At 32.7% G+C, this 22,711-nt stretch overlaps 2 protein-coding genes across 3 annotated transcripts in view; one reads left to right on the top strand and one right to left on the bottom strand.

The window, feature by feature from the left end:
* Nucleotides 1-2,100: 2,100 nt before the first annotated feature.
* The window catches only part of Glut4EF (Glucose transporter 4 enhancer factor), a 564,138-nt gene continuing 543,527 nt past the window's right edge, over nt 2,101-22,711 (bottom strand). Inside the window, exons 5-7 of one of the 2 annotated variants that reach the window (XM_073991367.1) lie at nt 15,009-15,106; nt 7,326-7,541; nt 2,101-7,250 (exon numbers count right to left, since the gene is read on the bottom strand). In XM_073991367.1, the coding sequence (XP_073847468.1) occupies nt 6,221-7,250; nt 7,326-7,541; nt 15,009-15,106 (1,344 nt within the window). In that variant the 3' untranslated portion in view covers nt 2,101-6,220. The remainder of the gene's footprint in view (nt 7,251-7,325; nt 7,542-15,008; nt 15,107-22,711) is intronic. The other variant, XM_073991375.1, reaches the window with a different exon arrangement.
* Art4 (arginine methyltransferase 4) lies at nt 7,693-14,377 on the top strand. Its single transcript, XM_073991385.1, has 7 exons — nt 7,693-10,243; nt 10,327-10,817; nt 11,043-11,177; nt 11,255-11,457; nt 11,538-12,096; nt 12,155-12,565; nt 12,671-14,377. The coding sequence occupies exons 2-7, from the start codon at nt 10,520-10,522 to the stop codon at nt 12,757-12,759; spliced, it is 1,695 nt and encodes a 564-aa protein (XP_073847486.1). The 5' UTR covers nt 7,693-10,243; nt 10,327-10,519; the 3' UTR covers nt 12,760-14,377.

Raw genomic sequence — 22,711 nt, 5'->3', positions numbered from 1 at the left:
CAATAAATTTGTAATTTTACGTAGGTTTTTAAACGAATTCTATTTACAAAAAATTCTTTTGTCGTTTCAAATTCGAACAGATGGGCTGATGCATCTACCTTGGTAATTGTGCTATGAACAAAAATCAGCTGACTGCCATTTAAATCCTCCAAAATGTATATCTAAATGCTATGAGATTTGTACTGGATTTATTAAATCCAGTCGAGGATTTATGGCTAGTCTAAATGAGCTATTAGTTTGGCAAAGACATAAATATAACAAGATAGGACATTTTAATGCTATCATTCTTCAGTGAATGGCTTTTGAAATTAACATAATGTTATGTTACGATATGGTGATATAACATTCTTTTCTTTTATACATTTTTACGTATTTAACCGAATTTACCGATCCAATTGACATAGAATTATTCTTGAATAGATCCTTGAATTCATAAATTTCGTTTCTGATACCATTACATGCAATGTTCCTCCTTGGTTGCGATTTTGAATTAACTGCAACCTGTTAAGGGTAATGTTTCTATACATAGTTTCGTAAACATTTTTTGTTGCATGCATTTTGTCTAGTCTTATTTGTTCTATGAGTTTGGAAAACATAGTGATTGCAATTTTCTTAGATGGATGCGTTCAGCCATGTAAAGATTCTCAAGAAGTGGTGTCGTAAGACATACCGTTCGGACTCGGCGAAAAACAGGAGGTCCCATATCACAGGAGGTCCTATTTTCAGATTATTTTTGATGCTGTTTCCAAATTAAATGTCTTCAACTTAAATGAATACTCTTATGTGACTTTCTAATATGAATGTGCCCTACCTGTACCATTTTCCGAGTCCAAATATATACTTGATTTTATAAAAGAGATGAAAATTTATATTTCATTTTTATTTTCTCTATAACTGTGTGACGTTGGCATTAAAAAGAGGTGGTCGCACTGAAATTGCCAGCTTCAGCTGAAAGTTGCCATCTGTAATTAATAGTCGGAGAGTTGTGTACGATGGTAATAAAATTTATTGTCGGTTTCAGAACTGCTAGAATCTACTAATTTTTACTAATTTTTCGATAACATAAACGAAAAATCATATTAAAAATGTGCAGATTCTTGCAGTTTCCCAGCTCGCATTTGGGAGATTGTTTTTTCAAAAATCACATTGCGGAGTCTTTTTAAAGTACTTTTGGTGATCAAAAACTGATTAAGTCGCTTGTATGATCAGAAAGGGACTCGAAAGTGACTCCCTCTGATGATTACAAAGAGTTCAATTTAAAATACAATAACAAAATGTATAGCAATCGAAAATATATCTTGAGGCCTGTAATATGTGACTAATTTCTCGTTATTTTGATTTTTGATCAACTGAAGATTGGAAAATGCTTAATCAAAAAGGATCATGCCGGTGTTTGAAAAATGATTAGAATTATGTATGTATCTTCTAATCAGATTTTGCACACCGATTGTTTTGTTTGGTTGTATATAATTCTCATATACAATTTCTACAAAACAAACGAAAAAAACAAAAAGAAGAATAACAAAAGACAATTAATTTAATTTTTTTCTTGATATTTTCTTCTTCGTCTGATAAAAATACTGATGAATGACTCGCTAAGGACTTAAAAACGATTATAAACATGACTCAAAAAAGACTCGGAAAAAGAGTCACAAACTAATCACCAATAAATGGTAAGAAAATGGTCGAAAATGACTCTAAACTAATAAAGAGGAAGACTCATATGTGATTTGTTTAGAAGGTTACGCTTTTCTCCCGAAAAATGAGTCTTTTATGATTAGAAAAATGCGCTAATATTTCAGCTTTTTAATCGCGCAGTCTCAAGGCTCGAATTTGATTAAAAATTTCAAAAAATGCTGGGTGGGTTCTAGAACCGACATTTAATTTTTTAATATCAAAACGTTTCGAAAGAAAAATGTTGTTGGAAACAAGTCGATGTCGAATTCAAGAAATTTGGGAACAATTCATTATTTCGGCCACGGGCAATAAGGGAAAGAATAATGAAAACCACACACACACAACGAAATTATCAACAAAACTGAAAAGCCAACAACAAACTTAACCACCAAAATTATATAAAAATTAAATAAAAACACAACATTTAGGTTTCTTTGTAATTATAAATAACAATCGTATATTTTTTCTTTAAAATAAGATAAATTGTTTATTTTGCATATAGAGTGTTTATGTACGATAAACATAATAAAGATCATCATTACAACTTTTTTGTTAAAAGTTAGAAAAAAAAAACATAATGGGAGGGGGAAGTTCAGGCATGTGATTTTGCACAGATAAATGTATAATTTTGTTTCCTTTTTTATTTATAAATTGTGTTTTTGTTTTTGTTATTATTAATAATATTGATGTCAACAATTTATAGAAATTAATATTTGTAAAAAATTTCAATTTAAACAGATAAAGAAATAGTCTTAAAATTACGAAAAAATAAAATCAAATAAATTGAATTTTCATAAAAATATCACTTAAATTAAAAAAAAAATATCCATAAAATTAAATTTTTATTATAAAATGACGAATTTCTTTTCTTTTTTTTTTGGAAGAACAAATCATTTAAAATAATGGCCACTATCACGAATTTCATTCAAATCACGGGTAAAACAATTAATAATTTCTTGTTGGTCGCCCACAGGTTATAATGTTCTCCATGAACATTACAATAAAAATAATAATAAAACAATGACGTTAAATATTCAACATTAAAAATTTCATTATATCAAAAGTTTAAACAAGAAGTAAAACAAAAACAAAAAAAAAAATTATATATCGTATCGTATATTGGAAGAAACCAATTAATTGGCATTTAGGCACATGTAATTTAAGATTTTAGAGGAGAGATACCATGAAGAGATAGCGCAAACCGATTACTGGATAATGATGATGATGATGACATTGAATAAAATTCATAATAGTTGCACTTGGGGGGTAACTAAGATGACAACAAAGAAATAATATATGCCACGATAGACGACAATAGGTAAGTAAATCCAAATTATAGCCTAGTCATACGATCAGTCAGATCGCCGATAAGACATAAAGAGTGCTGCTTACATTAAGGCTTTTTGTATATTATCTTAATGCGTAATATGAAGGAAGAGATAAATTAAAAAAAAAAGAATAAAAAATATTGCATTTGTTTTAGAGCTCTCGATGTTTGATTTAGAATATAATGAGGTTATGAAAGGGTTTTAGGTTATAACTTTCTTTTTTCAGTGTACCAGAGTTGCAGTATCAGAGTGTATTTTATGCTTGTTTTCATTGAAGCATTTCAAATTAGGTTTTAATTCTGTAGTTTTTCTTTTCATAGATTTCTGTTATTTTGTGGCGATTTATTGGATGCGATCTGTGTGCTAGATTGTTTTTGTTTTTTTTTTTTTTTATGGTGGAGAAGTGTATGGGAGCGGGAGTGGGTGGGTTTTTATGATTTGTTTTTTAGGTCTGTGATTTAATTTTGTTTTTCTTTGCTTATTTCTTTGTTTAATTTATACAGACTGTTTCAAAGTATGTGAAGATTTATTTAGCTACGATTTAAATATTAGATTTTAACAACTCTTAGTGTTTTTATTTTTGTAATGTAATGGTGATATTTGTAATACTTAATATTTTTATATGCATGCTGTTTGTTTCCCGCTCTTAGTAAATTTACAATGTAAACGGTTTTAAATTGTATGTTATGTGTTTTCTGTTTTAATTATTAAATATTTGCAATATTTTGTAGATATATGTTATTTTAGTAAAATTGATCTAGGATTATTTTGTTTGTTTGATTTAAATATTGGTATTGTTTGTATTTATGTATGTATGTACTTGAGTACTTTTGTGTATTTTTTTTTTCAATAAACTTTTGTTTGTTTCAACTTTCATTTACTTACGAGTCTAATTTAATGATTATTTTTTGCATGAACTTGTTTTTTCTTTATTATTACTTTCATTTAGTTTTCATCCTCTTTTCTTCTTCTTATGCTCAAGATGCTCATTTAAACATGGTAATAATAATTGCTGTATTAATAATTAGAATTATAAGAATAAAAATAAATTTTAATTAATTAATTGTGTTTCTTGCTGTTGTAATTATATTTCAAACTCTTACGAAACTAATGAAAAATTGTCTAAAAACTTATAAGATAAATTCATATAAAATAATTTAATTATAAATTTGTATGTATGTGTGTATGGGTGTAAACAAAATTAAACATTTGATTAAAACTATACTAAAAATAGTAAAACAAAAACAAAAAATTAAAAACAAAAAAGGTTTGTATATAAAATATATATAATTTTGTTATAATTGAAAATAAGACAATGAAAAAATACAAGTTTATGTGTCTGTGATTATATGTACTAGCGAAAATTTACCTTGTATTTTTCTTATGCGTACATATAACAGATATACTTATATTTTTATTTTAATAAATAATCAGAAAAAATCAGAAAATATTGAAGAAAACATTTTTTGTTTTAAGATTTCAATAATAATGCAATAAAAGTAAAAGAAACAACCAAACAACAGTTAACGAACGATTCGATAAAACACCTTTTTAAGATCCTCAATGTCGTCCTGTATACATATGCATGTACCTACTATGTTGATAGTGGAATTATTGAGAAACGAATTCCCATTAAAAATTGGCAAAAAAAATTCCATTGATATGTAAGAGTACGTTTACATTTTCGAAATCAAGTGGACTTTAACTGTCAATTCCATTGCGCATATGTCAAATGAGATTCACCGGATTTCAGATGAGTATTTATTTGACATATACGCAATGGAACTCCACTCGATTTTGTAAATGTAAGCATGCTTTAAAACGATGTACGTTTATATTGCAACGAAATAGGGGGTCTGGATCACGTACAACTTGTTTGCATAAGCACTGATTGTCCAGAAATAATACTTGCATGTGGAAACTGTTTATGGGGGAGTATTATTTTTTAAGTACCTACAAAACGAACACCACAATAATTGATCGTATTACAAAAACGAACTACACAAACCAAAGATCAGTCGATCCTAGTATGTCTCAAGAACTTCTGAAGCCTCTAAACTACACTGTCATGACATGGTTGTAAAACAGCATTTACACTAGCTCTGATTATCATGAGTCTTTCTTAATTTAATAGCATTTTACGTCAAATAAAATGAGATAGTACAGTTTATCAATATAATAAGTCCTAGTGTAAATGCTGTTTGTGGCGAACAAGTGCTAACAATTCGATATCTTTGTGTGAAGAACAGTAATAATGCTAGTGATTGTTTAAAAAATGATTGGGAAACGGAAATAAGAAAAATACAATTTCCTTTGCCTTGAAAAGAAAAACAATACATAAATACCTACATACATACATTTTTGTAATTTGACAATTTCCTTTTTCTATCTAACAACATGTATGTACCATCATCCATCTATCATATTTTCATTTCTTAACACTGCAATAAAACAATTTGCTGTTGTTGTGTTGATGTTACAATTGCTTCGTTGCACTCCGGCATTAAATGAGATGGAGGAGATTTTAAAAAGATTTGACTTGACTGTTGCTGATGTTGTTGTTGCTGTTGTATTGCACCGAATGGCTGACTTATAACAGTCAGAGCATTAGTGGATAATTCATTGTGATTGAAAATATTATTGCTACAGTTGCTGGTCTTGGGTTTGACAATAACGGATGTTGCTACCGCACCGCACAGTTTACCATCCACTGTTGTGGTGTGTCCATTGGTGGTGGAGTTGCTGCTGCAGCTGCTATTTTGAATGAGTGTTGCAGCATTATTCATGTTAATGAAATTGCTCTTTTTTGATTGTTTGCTTGCTGGGGATTTGAGGGAAGGAGAAGCCGGAGTGGGACGTTTTGTTGGAGTTTTAACCTTCGTTAGGTTTGCCTGTGTGTTATTAATGGCACAAACTGCTGTTGATGACGAAGTTCGCAAAGAGGCCGTGACTGTTGATGATGATGAGATTGAAAGGAGCGGTGGAGCTGATGAAGCTGTCGATGTTGTTTTTGATGCTGCTGCGGTTGTTGTTGTAATTGTTACTGTTGTTTGGTTAATGCTAGTCGCCATCGACGTTGCATTTTCAGTCGAATTTGTTATTGTTGGTGTTGATGACAATAATGATGAAGGTGATGATAATGACGTTGAAGTTGTGGTGGTGCTAGTGGTGGTTGTCGTCGTCGTCGCTGTCATTTTCGACGATTTGGGCCTTTTTCAGTCACCAAAACGGCTGCAGGCCTTCTTCCACCTGCACTGAGTGCACCACATATCACGACGTTCCATGCCATAAACTTTGCGACATTTCTTATTTTCGCCTCTAGTACGGCGATTCGGTGAGTTGGGCGTTTGACGATTAGCATGTTGCACAGCAACATGTTGTTGGTGGTGTAAATGTCCCGTCGCCGTGGTGGCATTGGACGACGGTGAACAATTGGGGTTATTCGATGCAACCATTCTGTTGCTGGCAGTGGCTGTTGGCGAATGTTGCAAATGGTGTTGTGGTTGCTGCTGCTGCTGTTGATGGGCAAGGGTATGTTGTTGTTGTTGATGTTGGGGATGATGATGATGGTGCTGCTGTTGTAGCTGATGTGTTTGGTTTGTATCTTGGCCGCCATTAGTACCCCTTACGCCTCGCACTTGTGTATAATTTGGAGTAATGGTAACCGTTGCCAACTGTTGTTGCTGCTGCTGATGTTGGCTCTGGTGGTGATGATGACTGTTGCTGTGATGTGTCGTCACAGTGACGTTCTGTTGTGACAGCTGTTGTAGCACACTGTTGGCACTGTTATTATGGTGAACTATGGACGCACTAGTCACATTATTCGGGCTGGCTGGTGCCGGACTACTGTAGTTGTGATGCTGATGGACGTATGTTGGCGATGGATATGGCGCTGCTGTTTGGGACGGACGTGGTGAGGCCCGGGCATGTTTAATGAGTTGTGGTGACGTCGTTGATTGTTGCTGCTGCTGTTGTTGTTGTTGCTGGTGCTGATGATTGTGATAATTATTTGCGGCAGCATTATTTGAGGTGTTTGTAATGGGCGATGTTGTAATCGCCGTTGTAGCTGTGGCAACCGGTGGCCATGTGTAATTGTGATGAGCCAACGGTGACGTTGGTATACAACTGGTATTATTATTCTGCAGTTGCTGATGTTGACTACTGCTTATGTAAACTGTCTGACCATTCACGTGATGTATTTGTCTGCCATTTATGTGTTGCTGTTGGGCAGCAACACGTCCATGTCTGAAAGGGTAAATAAAGTAATATATTAATTATCTGCCACAATGAAAAAACTGATATGAAACTGGAGAAACTTACTTGAAATTCCCAACTAATTGTCTTTGGTATTCGGGATCTTCGTGGGGTGGACGAGCCATGTCACGGTGGCTAAGTGTAGGGGGTGATGTTGGACTAGGAGTTTTGCAGTCATCGTCATCATCTTCGACTTCTGTATAATAGAACTCCTCTTCGTGACTATCACTGTCATGACTATCACTATCTACATGATCTGCTGTGCGTCGAGCCTTTTTGCTGCTGAAATGAAACGATCTAATGTTAATAAACTATTTCGCAATAGGTGCAAGATATTAATTGAACACGACAGTGGATAAATCTCAATCAATCAACTAGGAGTAAGTGTGTTTAACACTAACATTGTTTTAAAGAGAATTGCTTAAATCATTTTATTTTGTTTTAGTTATATTTTTTAGATAGGAAGTTGAAAAGCCCCAAAGAAACCTAACAATAGTTTTGTCCGGACCGGACAATAGCGGACCGGTAATTTTCGAAATGTGAAATCTTTCCTTTGACCCGATTTTAAATCAAACCCCATAATTATTCGAATTGAGTTACCAATTATGGATAATGCTATTTATAAAACTACCTTTGTCGTTGTAAAGACCAGTGAGGAAAAGATGAAAGTCGGTCGGGGCCGACTATATAATACCCTACACCACTGTGAATATGTAAAATATGTATGGGAGCTAAATCCAAATCAGAACAGATTTCGATATAATTTTTCACATTTATTTGTAGACCATATTCCGTCACATAGTCCAAATCTCATCAAAATTAGACATATACATATAGCGTGTGTCGTGCATCAAATACCTCAAATCGGTAGAAGATATATTTGGGAGCTATATCCAAATCTGAACCGATTTCGTTATGATTTGGCACAGTTATTTCTAGACTAATCACCGTCACAAATTCCAAATTTCATTGAAATCGGACAAATATGGCGTGTTTCGTGCATCAAATACCTCAAATCTGCCTAAAATATATATGAGAGCTATATCCAAATCTGAACCGATTTCGATATAATTTGACACACTTATTTCTAGGCCAAACCCCGGCAAACATTCCAAATTTTATTGAAATCGTACATATATAGCGCATTTCGTGCATCAAATACATAAAATCGGGCGAAAATATATATGGGGGCTATATCCAAATCTGAACCGATTTCTATATAATTTGGCACACTTATTTCTAGACTAAATTCCGTCGCACATTCCAAATTTCATTGAAATCGGACACATATAGCGAGTTTCGTGCACCAAATGCCTTAAATCGGGCGAAGATATATGTATATGGGGGCAATATCCAAATAAGAACCGATTTCTACCAAAATAAATAGCGTTCGTCCTTTGGCCAAAAAAATTTCTTCCCCAATTTTCATGCGAAGCGGACAATAAATGCGACCTGTACTTTGTTTACGAAAATACATGGACTGAAAGACGGACATGCGTAAATCGACTCAGAAAGTGATTCTACGTATATTTCCTAAATCTATCTCGTTTCCTTTTGCATGTTACAAACTAATGCACAAAGACATAATACCCCTTACCACAAGGTGGTGTAGGGTATAATGACGACAAAAAATATGTCTTTGCAAAAAAGTTTTAATTGATTGCATGTTACTTGATTAGCATTCCAAGTTTGTTAATATTTATAGTTTCAATTCAATTTTTTTCTTTCGTTTGTTCCAAAACGTCAAAACAATATGCACAATCTGTGTATGTATGTATACTGTTTGAATAATATGTCAACAATTTTAAAAACAAGAGAATTCAATGATTTTTAAAATTGTTTTAAGAACATTTGTGTGGACGAAGGTTTTCACTTTTGCATTGGAATAGACATTTAATGATATCCACAACTAGATTAGGAGAAACCTTGACATCATTCATTTTTCGCGTTTTTTATAAAATGCTCAAAAAGTATTGTAAACCAACCAACTTGTTGCTTTTGTGTTTAGTAATTTTGAAGTTTTAGGAATTCATAAAAACCAGGGTTCTATAATTTGTTTTCAGCTAGATCTACCTATTTACTTACACCATTGTTTAACGGATTCCTTATTTTAAAAATACAATAATATGAGCTGCGTTATTCATCATAGATGGCAACAGATGGCACTTTAGTACAATTTTCTCCCCTTCGTTTGTTGTATTCACTTTGCAACGATAAATAAGTAATCGTATTCGATTTTCCAAGTCGACTGATTAATCGATTAATCGAAAGTCTGAGTCAGGTGTTTGCGTTTTCCTATGTTTCCCCATCGTAAATCATTATGCTTCATTCTCATTCGTAAACAAAGAGCCAGTCGCACATTTTTCTTTGTTTTTATTTTTATCATTGATTCCCTTTTGTGCGCCTTATTCGAATTTTGCGGAACGTTTTTAATTTGTTCGGCTCTAAAAATCCAAGATGGCCGAAAAAACACAATTTGTTTTGTCGTATCGTTTTGTGGTTTGCAAAATATATAAAATATACCTAACTATTAATGGGAGAAGGCAGTAAACGGCAAAAATTGCACTCACATGTGAATTATTTTACAAAATTAATGAAAACCTTGTGATATAACAATAAAATAAAACAAAAGAGATACCACATCAAAAAAGAAAATTGCAACGTGTTGGTCGGTTACAACAACAACATCAACAAATACAAAAAACGCCAGACATCCCAAAGTAAAGCCAATAAAGCCAACCAGCTAAACAGGAAACAGGGCCCGCACTGAACCAATAGAACCGAAGAAAGCAGACTGTTGTGCTCTCAATCTCCTAAAGAAATATTTCCATTATTCTGGCACTTGTAAAACAATACTAAAAGATTCCGCACCACCAACACCACTACTATTTACCCACACACACATTCGCATGTGCATAAGTGCTAAAAGAAGAAGACATAACCCCTAAATTGGCAAACAACAGAATAAAAAGGACATCGTATTGGTAAGTCTGGTGAAAATTTATGCAATTATATGATGAAGAAAAGAACTTCAATTCATAAATAATATTTTTTTTTATTTCTTTAGCCATCAATTTTGACACAAGAACGTCGTTGAAAAGAAGAAGAAAAAATAAAAACAAATCGTTGTGTAGTGATTGTGATTGTGAAAGTCAATTATTACACTTAAATTTATCCATATAACACAATTCATACCCAGTGAAATAAAAAAAAAAAAAAAACAGGAAAAATCTGAACCCCAAAGCACAGAACAAAGAGAGATGTCTTCAATTTCATCGAATACCAACAGTTCATCTGCCTCTTCGACTTCTACGTCTAATGCCGCCAGTTCAACGAACAATGCCATTGTGCCTGTCGTCGCATCCAGCAATTTTGCTGCTCTGATGTCGTCGTCTTCGGCATCGGTGCTCAGTGCGAGTGGCACTTGTAGCTTTAATGGTGTTTTAATTAGTGAAATTTTTGATGATAATGTTTTGGAATTCAGACCTAAACATAAAGGAGCATGTTCATTGATTTGCAGTTATGACTCGCAAGGCGTACTCATTAAAATTCCCATAGGTGAGTAAAGGAAGCAAATTTTGCAAAAAAAATAGTGGTTATAGTGGATATCGGAGTATTTCGGTATTTGCATCTTAAGATTTAAGAATTATAAATCTAAAATTAGTTCACTTTACGTTGAAATTCCGTATTACGCTAAAGTTAAATTACCGAACATTAACTTACTTAAATAATACAATTAATTAATTGCTTTAAAATATCGTCACTTATTCTTTTTTTTCATAGATTCAAGTACATCATCAAATTCTATTAAGGAATATTTATTAACGTCCGAAACTGATTGTGCACAAGTTGGCCGACAAACATTTGCAGTATCATTTGATAATGACAACTATATTCTACGATTTCCTTCGGAACAAGGTAAGTACACCATAAAAAAACTATGTGGTTGTGTTTAATCTATATATTTTGTAAATATATAATCCTTTTTCGTTTAGAACAAATAAGGTTTCGAAAGTTAATAGATCATGTTAAAAGACTGCGGCCAAAGTCAGTATTTTCACAACGAACCGAAGAGTCTTCCGCTTCTCAGTATTTCCAATTTTATGGCTATTTGTCACAGCAACAAAACATGATGCAGGACTATGTTCGTACTAGCACTTACCAAAGGGCAATTTTGGGAAATGCTTTAGATTTCCACGTAAGACACACACAAAAAATACAATTTTATGTTGTTATGAAAATAAAAAAAAAAACATTGAAATCATACTTTGGTTACAGAATAAAATTGTTCTGGATGTTGGCGCCGGTTCTGGTATACTTTCGTTTTTTGCTGTCCAAGCGGGAGCTGCAAAGGTTTATGCCATTGAAGCCTCCAATATGGCACAGTATGCCCAGCAATTGGTGGAATCAAATAATGTACAAGATAAAATATTTGTTATGCCCGGGAAAATAGAAGAAATTGATTTGCCCGAACAAGTCGATGTCATTATTTCGGAGCCCATGGGATACATGCTGTATAATGAACGTATGTTGGAAACTTATTTGCATGCGCGGAAGTGGTTAAAACCAAATGGAAAAATGTTCCCAACACATGGTGACTTGCATGTGGCTCCATTTTCTGATGAGGCCCTATATTCGGAGCAGTACAATAAAGCAAACTTTTGGTATCAGTCAGCATTCCATGGTGTCGATTTGACAGTTCTTCATAAAGAGGGTATGAAGGAGTATTTCCGACAACCAATTGTCGATACTTTCGATATACGTATATGCATGGCGAAATCGGTACGTCATGTTTGTGACTTTATGACCGATAACGAGAATGATTTACATAATATTGGTAAGCATTGTTAATTAAAAGTTGTAATCTTTTTAATACATTATTTTTGTTGTTGCAGATATCCCTTTGGAATTCCATATTTTACAAACTGGCATTTGTCATGGTTTGGCATTCTGGTTTGATGTTGAGTTTTGCGGTTCCAGCCAGCAGGTTTGGCTTTCAACCTCACCGACAGCACCATTGACACATTGGTACCAAGTGCGTTGTCTGCTGCCCATGCCCATATTCATTAAGCAGGGACAAATTTTAACTGGTCGAGTCTTGCTTGAAGCCAACCGACGTCAATCGTATGATGTAACCATAGACTTACACATTGAAGGAACATTGATATCATCTAGCAATACATTAGATTTGAAAAATCCATATTTCCGCTATACCGGCGCTCCTGTGCAAGCGCCACCCGGCACATGTACACAAAGTCCTTCCGAACAATACTGGTCTCAATTAGACGCTCAAGGACAACGTACAAGTGAGCATAGTTTCACAAAATAGTTTATCGATTGGTTTTTGCTTTTGTAAACATAACCATCTTCTTCTTTTTTGTGTTGTTTATTTCTTTTTTTGGTTAATGTAGCTGGTATGGTTAATGGCATGGCTGTTAATGGCCTCACCGATGTTTCTATGGACATTTCTCATACGCTTATGCATCATCCTCAGTCGTAAATGTAGTCCAACAAAACAAGAAGCAAGAAAGCAACCAACTAACAATCAGTCACTACAACAAACCCACTCACCCCCATTATACAAGCATAATACATTTTTGTCTCCCAGAAAAAGCCCTTGCATATTATACTTTAGAAGAGCAAAACACACATGCATAAACGCACCTTTACACCACACCTTCTTAATATTTTAGTTTAAGCAAAAAATTTAGATATTTTATTTTTTACCTCTACAAAACCTATACATAACTTTTTTTACAATTATTTAGAGAAATTTTTGTTTATGTTAAAATATTTATTCAATTTTTATTTTGTTTCTCTACTTTTTTCTACAATTTAAAATTCTCGAAATTTTGTTTTACAAAGTCCCAGCGGAAAGATTTAATTTATTTATGTTTAATGTTGTAAATTTGAGAAAAGATATTATTTTGTTTGCCTTTGTATTTTTTTTTATTTTTTTGAGGACATATTCTTTCCGGTACTGTATTTTCTGTATTGTAATTTTGTTGCGTTACACTTTTCTTTTGCTTTTATAAATAAGACCAAAATTAAAAAAATACAAATAAAATTTTTAATAACAATTTTATTGCCATGGCAAAGAATTTGTTAATTAGAAAGAAAAAATAAAACTATAGATTTGCCCCTTTTCGGATAGATTTCTTTTCCATTTTGAGATCTAATCCCGAAATTTATTAAGAAATCATTTGTGATTTCGAAAAAAATTGGCAGGAGGATGCTGATAAGGAAGTTTAATCAGAAAAGTTCAACGAAAGCTAATAAAATAGGCCTCAGCTAATATTTTAACGAATGAACAAATTATCAGGTTTTTTTATTTGATCTGTTTTATTTGGTGGTTTCAAAACTGCGTTTCTATAGAAAAAACCTATCTGTCTGTTAATCTCACTCCATAAACATAATGTAGTATACATATTGTAAATGTCTAATGTCTTAGCTAGAATATATTCAAAACACCGCCATTTTTTAATTTTATTTCCTTAGCCGTTAATATAAGATGCTTAATGTTTAAGTAAGGATTGTTTGTGGTCGTTGGAAGATCTGAGAAAGGCAATTCAGTTATTATTATTTGCCTTTTTAAATTAAGCGCTGAAATGTACTAAATTATAAAACTGGTATGCATTTGTTTTCTATTTTAACCTGAGATTATTAATTATTTTAAGTATAAATTTTAAGTTAGTCTATACAGAAAAGATAACGGAGATGGATGGACAGACAGATAGTTTGGTGTATACAAATCTATTTGAATATGAGTTGTATGCGTTGTAGTTTTTAGGAATTTGCAGTTAAATTGTCTATCCCAAAATTACGTTTATTTACAACAAATAATTAAAATAAATTCAATTCATATAGAATAAAAAAGAAGAACAAATACTTCGTTAAGTGTTCTCTTATTATTATTATTATTATTGTACACGTATTTTAAAACAAAACAAACAATAATAACAATTTGTACTAGAGTGTAGTGTTTTTTGCTATATATACTACAACCTACCACCTATATACATTACTATATATATTTGCAAAGAATAATAATATTGCAAACAAAAACTAGAAACATAACCTATATTAAAGAAAACAGAAAAAAGACATCAAAATTCCAACCCTTTGTTGTTTGTATTATTATAAAAGTCTAACGATAAGTTGGGGTGGTGGTGGTGCGGGATTTAAACTGTTTCGAAACCTTGGCCCAATATCCTGATTTCAAATAGTATGCGTATGTAAGTCTCTGTGTATATTCACTACTACCGGTTGTTTGCAAAAAAACACAAACTAACCTACTTTCACAGTAACTAAAACACTGTACCGCCTTTTTCATTGCTGTTCGGCTCTGGCGTTACTCGTGGCCATTCAGTTATGCACCATTAACAAAAACTTCGCCTTTTTGCTCGACATGGGCAAAGAGTTGCGCGGGCGCATTTTGCTCGGTCAAGGCAAATGTGTTTTGTTTTCTGCTATTGTTCATATTGTCAAGGTTATGAATTTATGTAAATTAAATCAAATAACGGAAGTCCAACAAAAATGTGGACACTGCAGGGTCTTATGAATGAAATTAAATTTGTTTAATGGGCATTTTTCAACCAATGTCAGAGACTTATTGGATATCTTATATAACTTTTACTGTAGTTAAATAACAACAATATTCCGTTTAGTTCATTGCTTGAGATATTAAGGGTTGCGGTGGCCGCTTATTTTTTGTTATGTTTGATTTTGCAGAAACAAACATTTACTTACCCAAGATGGACAATACGTATGTGACGTTCTATTTTTGCCTTTGTATGTTCACTAATGGTGCAGCCCTTCCAGGTACAAACAAATCTTGTCTTATTGGCCTGTAAATATACAAAAGAAACAACAACTTATTAGACATAAAAATTGAATATTTATACAGTTTTAGCAGCAAAATATAACCTACTTTACGCCTACTAAATCGGGGATATATTTTCATTATAGTTTCTTAAATTTTTTTATTTTAATATTAAAATGTTCGAATAAAACAAAAATATGATTTTTTTGAATTTTTGCAATAAAAACCGGTGCGTGGCCGGTGCCAGTTACAAATGAAACATGGTGATGAAACGGCGGTAAAAGCTATGACATTTTTAAGCGCCATCATATGTATAACGGTTGCAACGAAAGGATGCCGATTTGAAACGATGACGAAAACTCACTTGTTTGCTTGCTCGTTGCCTCACTCGCTCGCTCATTCACTCATTTAGTAGTTACTCGCATATTTACTTGTGTGCAGTTGTAATGCAGAACGTGTTGTGACTATCAACAAAACACGGTGGCCCAGGCATTACCAGGGGTTGAGTAACAAGCCAAACTCTTTTACATGACTGCGATGTTGACTGCGGTCGGTCGGTCGTTCGGTGGGTACCAACCTATACCCATCACCTGTGGTGTCCTTGTGCTTTGCACATGCAAGAGCTTCGTTATAATGCCGTTGAGGAGTGGAAAAAAAGTAAAATTGGCACGAGGTCATTTGTAAAAAGGAAAACAAAAACAAACACAACAAGAACACATAATAATAGCAAAATGCAGCAGCTGCAGCTACTGTTGCTAGCGACTTTCAATTGCAATAGCAAAATGCCGACGAAACGACCAATTTACCGACACAAGACAAAAAAGTTCATCCATGTATACATGTGTATACAGTCTCGATTTTAATGTAAAATACATAAGCTTTAGTATATATATGGATAGTATGTACAACTTATGTATTGTTGCCTGTGACCTACTTTGTGTTTTAAAGAAGTCTTCAAAACTGGGCCAACATAAATGCATTTCCAAAGATGTAAATATCCATTAGAAACACCACTAACAATTGGAACAATTGGGTGAGAGCCCATTTGAATGATGTGTGACAGCAGTTAGGTGGGAATGGGGCTAAGAATAATTAATTGTTGGACATCAACCAGTAACCAACCATTTGGGTATGAACATACGTACTTACCAACAAGAGGAGTATAATGTAAAAGATTCATGTGTTTAGGATGTCAGCCATAGCCTTGACATGATTTATCAGTTATCTTTGTTCAAGAGTAATAACAGTGCGGTTCGAAAAACTCGGACATTAAGAACCTTTATAAAAATATACATATAAAAGAATTTTAACAGAAATTTTACTTGATTTGAAGCTAATTGATGTTAAATCTAAAAATTGTTATTGAATTTTGCCTATTTTTCTTTACAATGTTGAATGATACTTTATATTTGAATATAAATATCGATTGTCAATACATAATTTAAATGTGACCGACGAAATTATTTAAGCCACCCAAAAGTATGCTACATATTTGCTGTGGTGTAGATTTTGTTTAACCAGCTTCAAAGTTGACATTTTGTTATTGCTTTGTTCTCATTAAACCACTGTGTTATGATGATGACGAGTAGATGACCCAGATCTTTGAGATTTTAGTTTTTTTGTGTTTATCTTAAATGCGAGCATGTCAAAAATTTGTGGGCGTTCTTGCTGTTGTTGTTGGCACAAAACTATGTCAATACTTGCGCTCTGAAGTGCAATTTCAAATATTTTTCAGGGTTAAGTAATTTTATGATGCATTCATTTAAGCAATACGTTTTTGTTAACATCGTTCTTGGGGTGTTATTGTGTGTGTGAGAGTGTTTTATTTTTATAGAGATGTATTTCCTAGAAACTAAATGAGTTAAGAGGAATTTAATTGGAATTATTGGAGAACAATATATTAAATGTTGTGTGGAATATTTTTAAGAAGTGGAAATTCGCACTGGGCACTGAATTACCCAAATGCTATTCATAGAGAATTAGGAATCTCACATAAAGCTATATGTACATGGCGGTAGTTACAAATTTTCACCTCTATTTATTTAGAATTATTCGAGAAATTCTCGTACCAAAAAATAGTATATATAAAATTTTGAAAAGTATTAACGAAGTCAAACTAACAAAACGTTGTTAAAAGCTCTCCCACACATATCGATGTAGTAAAAATCGAATATATATTTAGATTTAACTTTAATTTCTCCAACGAAGTTGGTACTTCATAAAATATGCCCAATGTATGTTTCTCGGCTATTCTGTAGAACATTGGAGCGAATGCTTGTTAATCTTAAGACACCAAGGCAAGTTGTATATATCATACGCCACATATGCATATACGCATATTTTCCTCTTCTTCCGCCACATCAACTACTGGCCAGACGGGATAATAGAAAAACCCATGGCAGCAAGTAAATCGATGTTTAGGACAAAAATATGGTTGTGTGATGCGAAAGTGTTCCATGCTCTAATGTTAAATTAGGAATTAAGGTTTCTAGGGCAGATCTTCCCTACACGAAATCTATGAAAAAATTCCCATACATTTAAACGAAATATTGGCTTTTGGGCCAATAGCGACTTGGGATTTTGGGTAATATCTAAGAAAACAATACACCTCACAGCTCTACGCAGAAAAAAGTGCACATTATTTAGATTCCAATAAAACGCTGCTTTTCAAGTTTTTGAACATGTGCTTTTTGAACTCGGCTATAGGGAAGATGTCTCATACCACGAGATAAGTTCGCCTGCGAAGATTAAAGCAAAAAACTCAATATGAAAAAAGTGTCTCGGTTCAAACTAACTGAGACCAAAACTTTAAAATGCGTTTAGACTTGAATGGAATATGGAACCCCTCATTTTGCCCGACGAATAGAGATCCAGTTGTTCAAGTCAAAATCGGGAAAGATATGGTCAAGTGGACTTTTTTGCTCCGTGTAATCGAAACGCCCCTTAAGATGTTCAAATCGCTCCAACTTAGTACACATGTATGTGACTTAGAGTTAGGTGCCATTTTGTTGCCTTTATTTATGGGACAATGGGATGCCGGCATATTTCTAAGCATCGTTTAATAATGGCTACACTTGCTTATTATTATTCTAATGGCAAAGATTGAGTTCAGACCACTTTGTATAAATAGTGAGTTTCTTTTTAATTACAAATCTAAATGGATTTTATTGTTGGCATGTACACAAATGTTTTGTATTTGGTTGTGCTCTTCAATATTTGCAAATAAATAGAAAGGAAACGTTCTTAGTGTGATAATGGACCATATTATCCTGCGTTGAAAATGATAGCATGTTGTCTGTCATATGTACATACATATATTCATATGTACGTACATACATACATCTTGCGAATTTGTATTAGTTTTTCCCAAGAGGAAAACGAAATAAGAATGAAAAAAACTCCATTAATAATGTTCTCTTCAAATCTGAGGTTATAAATTGATGTCGAGTCATAGACACATATTTTAGTCTTTTTTCTCACTTAATGTCTTTGTATGGTGTGTATATGGTATGTAGTTTGTATACATTTGTTGGGGTCACAGGTTAATACCATATTTTATGTTGTTTATCTAATTGTATTTACTTTGATATATCAATGTGTGGGAATGATACAGTAGACTCTCGATAATTTGTAATGACAAGAAACTGTTCAGTCTCCAATTAAAACTAAAAAAAACTGTTTGCCACGAACTTCCGTTAGGAGTCAAGGGGACCTTTCACTAATATCAATGAGTGCAGGCTGATTCTTTTTTAAGATAAACGACATGACACCTCCTTTTTATTGCGCAGCCCGAATGGATTATGTAATTGTTGTACATGACTGAAAAATACCGAGGAAATTTAAGACAATACAACGCTGAGGAGTTTTTGACACCATATAAACATTTTGCTGTTGAGTAGTCTGGGAATCGAATCGCAATATTCAGCATGCAGTGCACCGTTAAGGGGGTTAAAAATAAAAAAAAACTGCTTCGACGAACTGATATTTTGTTACAATTTATAGTGGTTTCCTGATGTAGAGGGAAAGAAACTATCCTTTTTATATATGTAGCATACTTTCGGGAGCCGTCAGCATGTGAGTGTTCCATTAAAGGGCGTAAAAACTAAGAAAAAACTACTTCGCAAGACCAACATCTTGTTTTCGGATAAAGTTGCATTTACATCTAACAGGTTTACATTGAACAGGTTTTAAAATATCATTTAAGATGTCAAATCCATTGAATTTCTGTCAAATAATTGGCGTACTTGCCCCAAATACTTGTTTTAGGTGCAAGTGTAAATTAGGTTAAAACTTTTTATTTTAATATGTAGCATACTTTCAGGGGCCTTCAAAGATTATTTCGAATAGTACGTAATGCTGAGATATCAAAGTTTTAATTTTCTATAAAAGGTATTAACTTTTAAACAGGCATATTAAACTCTTGATCCAATTAAGATATGTGTGCATTTCACCAATTTGTATTCTTACTATTTAAAAGAAAAAAGAAAAAAGTTGTCCCATAGCAAATCCTTACATCTTGAAGAAACCTTTGTGGTGGGGCACGGATACCTCATGTGTAAGAAAACAAAAACAAGCACCCTTTATGTTACCCCCCACAATGAACAGATGGATGGCATCGATTGACCAATGTTGCCTTTTTAAGTGTATTCAGCATATTTTCACGTCCCCACCTCTTATTAACAAAGCTTTTATGCCAATTATGTTGCCAGCCATCAACCATAGACAAACACACATGTTCGCATGTACCAACATCCTTGGCAATAATGGCACAAATCCTTTTACATACATACACATATAAAGTAATAATGACATATTCGTACAGTGTTATGGGGCTCCAGATAATGGGCAATGTGTTTCTTATTTCTTATATATTTTTTCGCTTGGCTTTGATCTTTATTTGTCACAATATGTGTCAGTGTGTAAAGAAGACACACATATATATGTACATATATTTTTACTTAAATCGTCAAGTGAAGTTTTACTTAGGACATTCTTACTATACATCATACATACATACATACATATGTACGTATGTATCTTGGGTTATGTGATGATATTTCACTTTTCTTTGGTAAGTTGTTTTCATTGTGTGGGGGGTTTTTTTTGCTCTTTGCACATACTTCACTTTCATCTACCATCCAATCCATCCAGTCACCCCTAGTGGATGCCTATTGCTACGTAATACAATCACGAATCCGAATAATGCTGTGTTTTGAATCTCAAACAACTAAGGATGGGTTGCATTTTGTGTATTTTGTGTGCTTGTGAATATGTTTGAATGTACATAGAAAGGAAAAGCATCCAGGAGAAAAGGGAAATAAAAGGGAATAAAAGCAGCCAGGAATAATAGTTTGAAGTTATAGAAGCAGAAGTTAGAAATTAGGTCAAATTTATGTATATGTGTGTGTATTTATTGCTATACATAAATAGCTGAACATAAAGCCGAAGAAGAGAGTGTTATGCATTTCCCAAAAATAGAGAAGAAGAAGAAGAAGAAGAAGAGGAGTACTTACTCAACCGGAGTATAAAGAGAAAAAAGCTTATTCTCTTTTTATAAAAGTTTGAAGAGAAATTGAGTTAAAATCTATGCAACAAGGATTAACAAGGATTTGAGTGATTCTCTTTTGTTGTTGGAGCACATATATTGCACATTAAAAATAGGTCGTTCTGGAGTGATAAACAAAAGCACAAAGAGAAAATGAAAAGATGGAGAGCGAGAGGGAGAGGGAGGAGAAAAATGCGGTATGTATTCCTTAGTGATAAAGAGGGTGTTTGAGAGGGGGTGATATTTGACATAAAATAGGTCATTGGAAGTAATGGAATTTGATATCAAGAAAAAAGTACATTTCTCAAACAAATGTTTGTAAATGTGTGTGTGTGCCATAATGAATAACCAAAATAAATAAAATTTGTATTTTTTGCACTAAAAATAAAATGATGGATTATATTTATGCATGTATTTGGTTTTTGGCAATGTAAAATGTGTATCAATCTATAAATCTAGATAGAGTTTTGAATGTTGATGCAAATATTTATTTTTTAGGGATTTAATTTGTAAAAAATTGTTCAAAATATGTGCAATTTTTGCCCACGTTTTAATATAATCGGTATTACAATAAGCAACTAAATCCATTTTGGAATATTTGTTATTTGTTTTTGCATAAATCTGATATTTTAAGTACCACTTAAATGGTTTTGCCAAATTGTTTAAGCCATTTTTATGCAATTTAATATTTTTTTTAATATTGTTTCCAAGCGACTCTTGTGAAATTTTACCAAGATAGATATGTATATGAATTTATTTATATACATATGTACATATTTTCAAATTTTTAACATGTTTTTATAGCGTGTAAAAAAACTAATTTATTATTCCATTCTTAAAAACGTTTAAAAAATAAATTCAAAACAGAACCTACCAAACCCTCCCCTGTTCTTCAAATTTGTTGCTTGTTCCGAAACAAAATTCAAGGAAAGGGCATTTTTTTTTCGATTTTATTTTTGATTGGCATAAAAAACGGACTGTTGAATTTACTTGAATGCCATTTATTGTTAAGGGCCCGTACTCCAATTTTTATGGAGTGCTGCATTGCTTTAAAAATTCTTTAAATAAAACTAAAATCTGTTTTTTGAATTTTCGGCCCCATATATAGGAAGTGTATGTATATAGAGGCAGGTAATACGGTAGATACCAAAATGAAGAAATGTTCACTGCATTTTCATAAAGTGTATATGAAGCTTCTATAAAAGTTGTGGAAATTAAAGAATTTATCATACATGGTAGTCCCTTGTGTTTTTTACAGCTCGAATGGAAGATAAGTGCGAAAAATCATTCAAAAGACAGAATAAGATAATACGTAACTGATGGTTTGTTTCTCTAAGGCAATTCAAAGCCAGTCGTTCGAATTACAGCCAAATTTTTGTCATTGTAGAAAATGTAGGTTTGAGTCAAATATTTTTCAAAAAACAAAAGTTTGTTCAAATAAATTTGTGTTAGAGCAGCGGGCCATAAGTAAGATCGAGGGATATTTCTAAATCGGATCGGAACTATTTTAGTATAGTCGAAATATTTTTATATTTTTTCCTTTTATCCAAATCACTGGCATTTAATTATATGAACTGTTATGACCCATTTTCAGTATCAAAAAATTCTCTCTATAGAATTTCAACAACTTTATCTTAAATAATCGACAGTCTATAGCCCTTCTTGGATTTTGCTTTACCTACATTTTCATGAAAAATAAAACCAAATAATAAAATATACAGTGTATCAGAGTTTTAATTATTTAATTTAAATTATGGAATAAATATGTTTTCAAATTTCTTGGTGTCTTCCATATAAATGATAATTATAACTAAAAAAGTATTTATTTTTTTTTTATTATAATTAGGCTTATACAAAGGCCATCAGCTGCTACATTGTGTTTGTTAAATTTTGAAATAATTAAATTATTTTGCTTAATATATTGAAATATACAAATTATATTTTGGACATTAATATTTTTAAGCATTTCCAAATTAAAATTTGCGAAAACTACATAAGTTCATCATTTCAGCCTTGAAGTATGCCACACTTCTTATCAAAAAGTTGAGCCAAAAAATTAGGTCAAATTCTGGAATAACAAATATA

This window comes from Musca autumnalis, unplaced genomic scaffold (assembly GCF_047663935.1).
Source record: "Musca autumnalis isolate F117 unplaced genomic scaffold, ASM4766393v1 scaffold_1, whole genome shotgun sequence".
Classification (NCBI taxonomy): Eukaryota; Metazoa; Arthropoda; class Insecta; order Diptera; family Muscidae; genus Musca; species Musca autumnalis.
The sequence above is the reverse complement of the archived record's forward strand: the minus strand, read 5'-3'. Positions and strand labels throughout refer to the sequence as shown.

Bases quoted from the DNA above. Each gene is read 5' to 3' on its own strand.
- Art4 (XM_073991385.1), top strand. From the start codon at position 10,520: ATGTCTTCAATTTCATCGAATACCAACAGTTCATCTGCCTCTTCGACT. The intron at 12,097-12,154 runs GTAAGCATTGTT...TTGTTGTTGCAG, and splicing joins GAATGATTTACATAATATTG to ATATCCCTTTGGAATTCCAT. The intron at 12,566-12,670 runs GTGAGCATAGTT...TGGTTAATGTAG, and splicing joins CGCTCAAGGACAACGTACAA to CTGGTATGGTTAATGGCATG.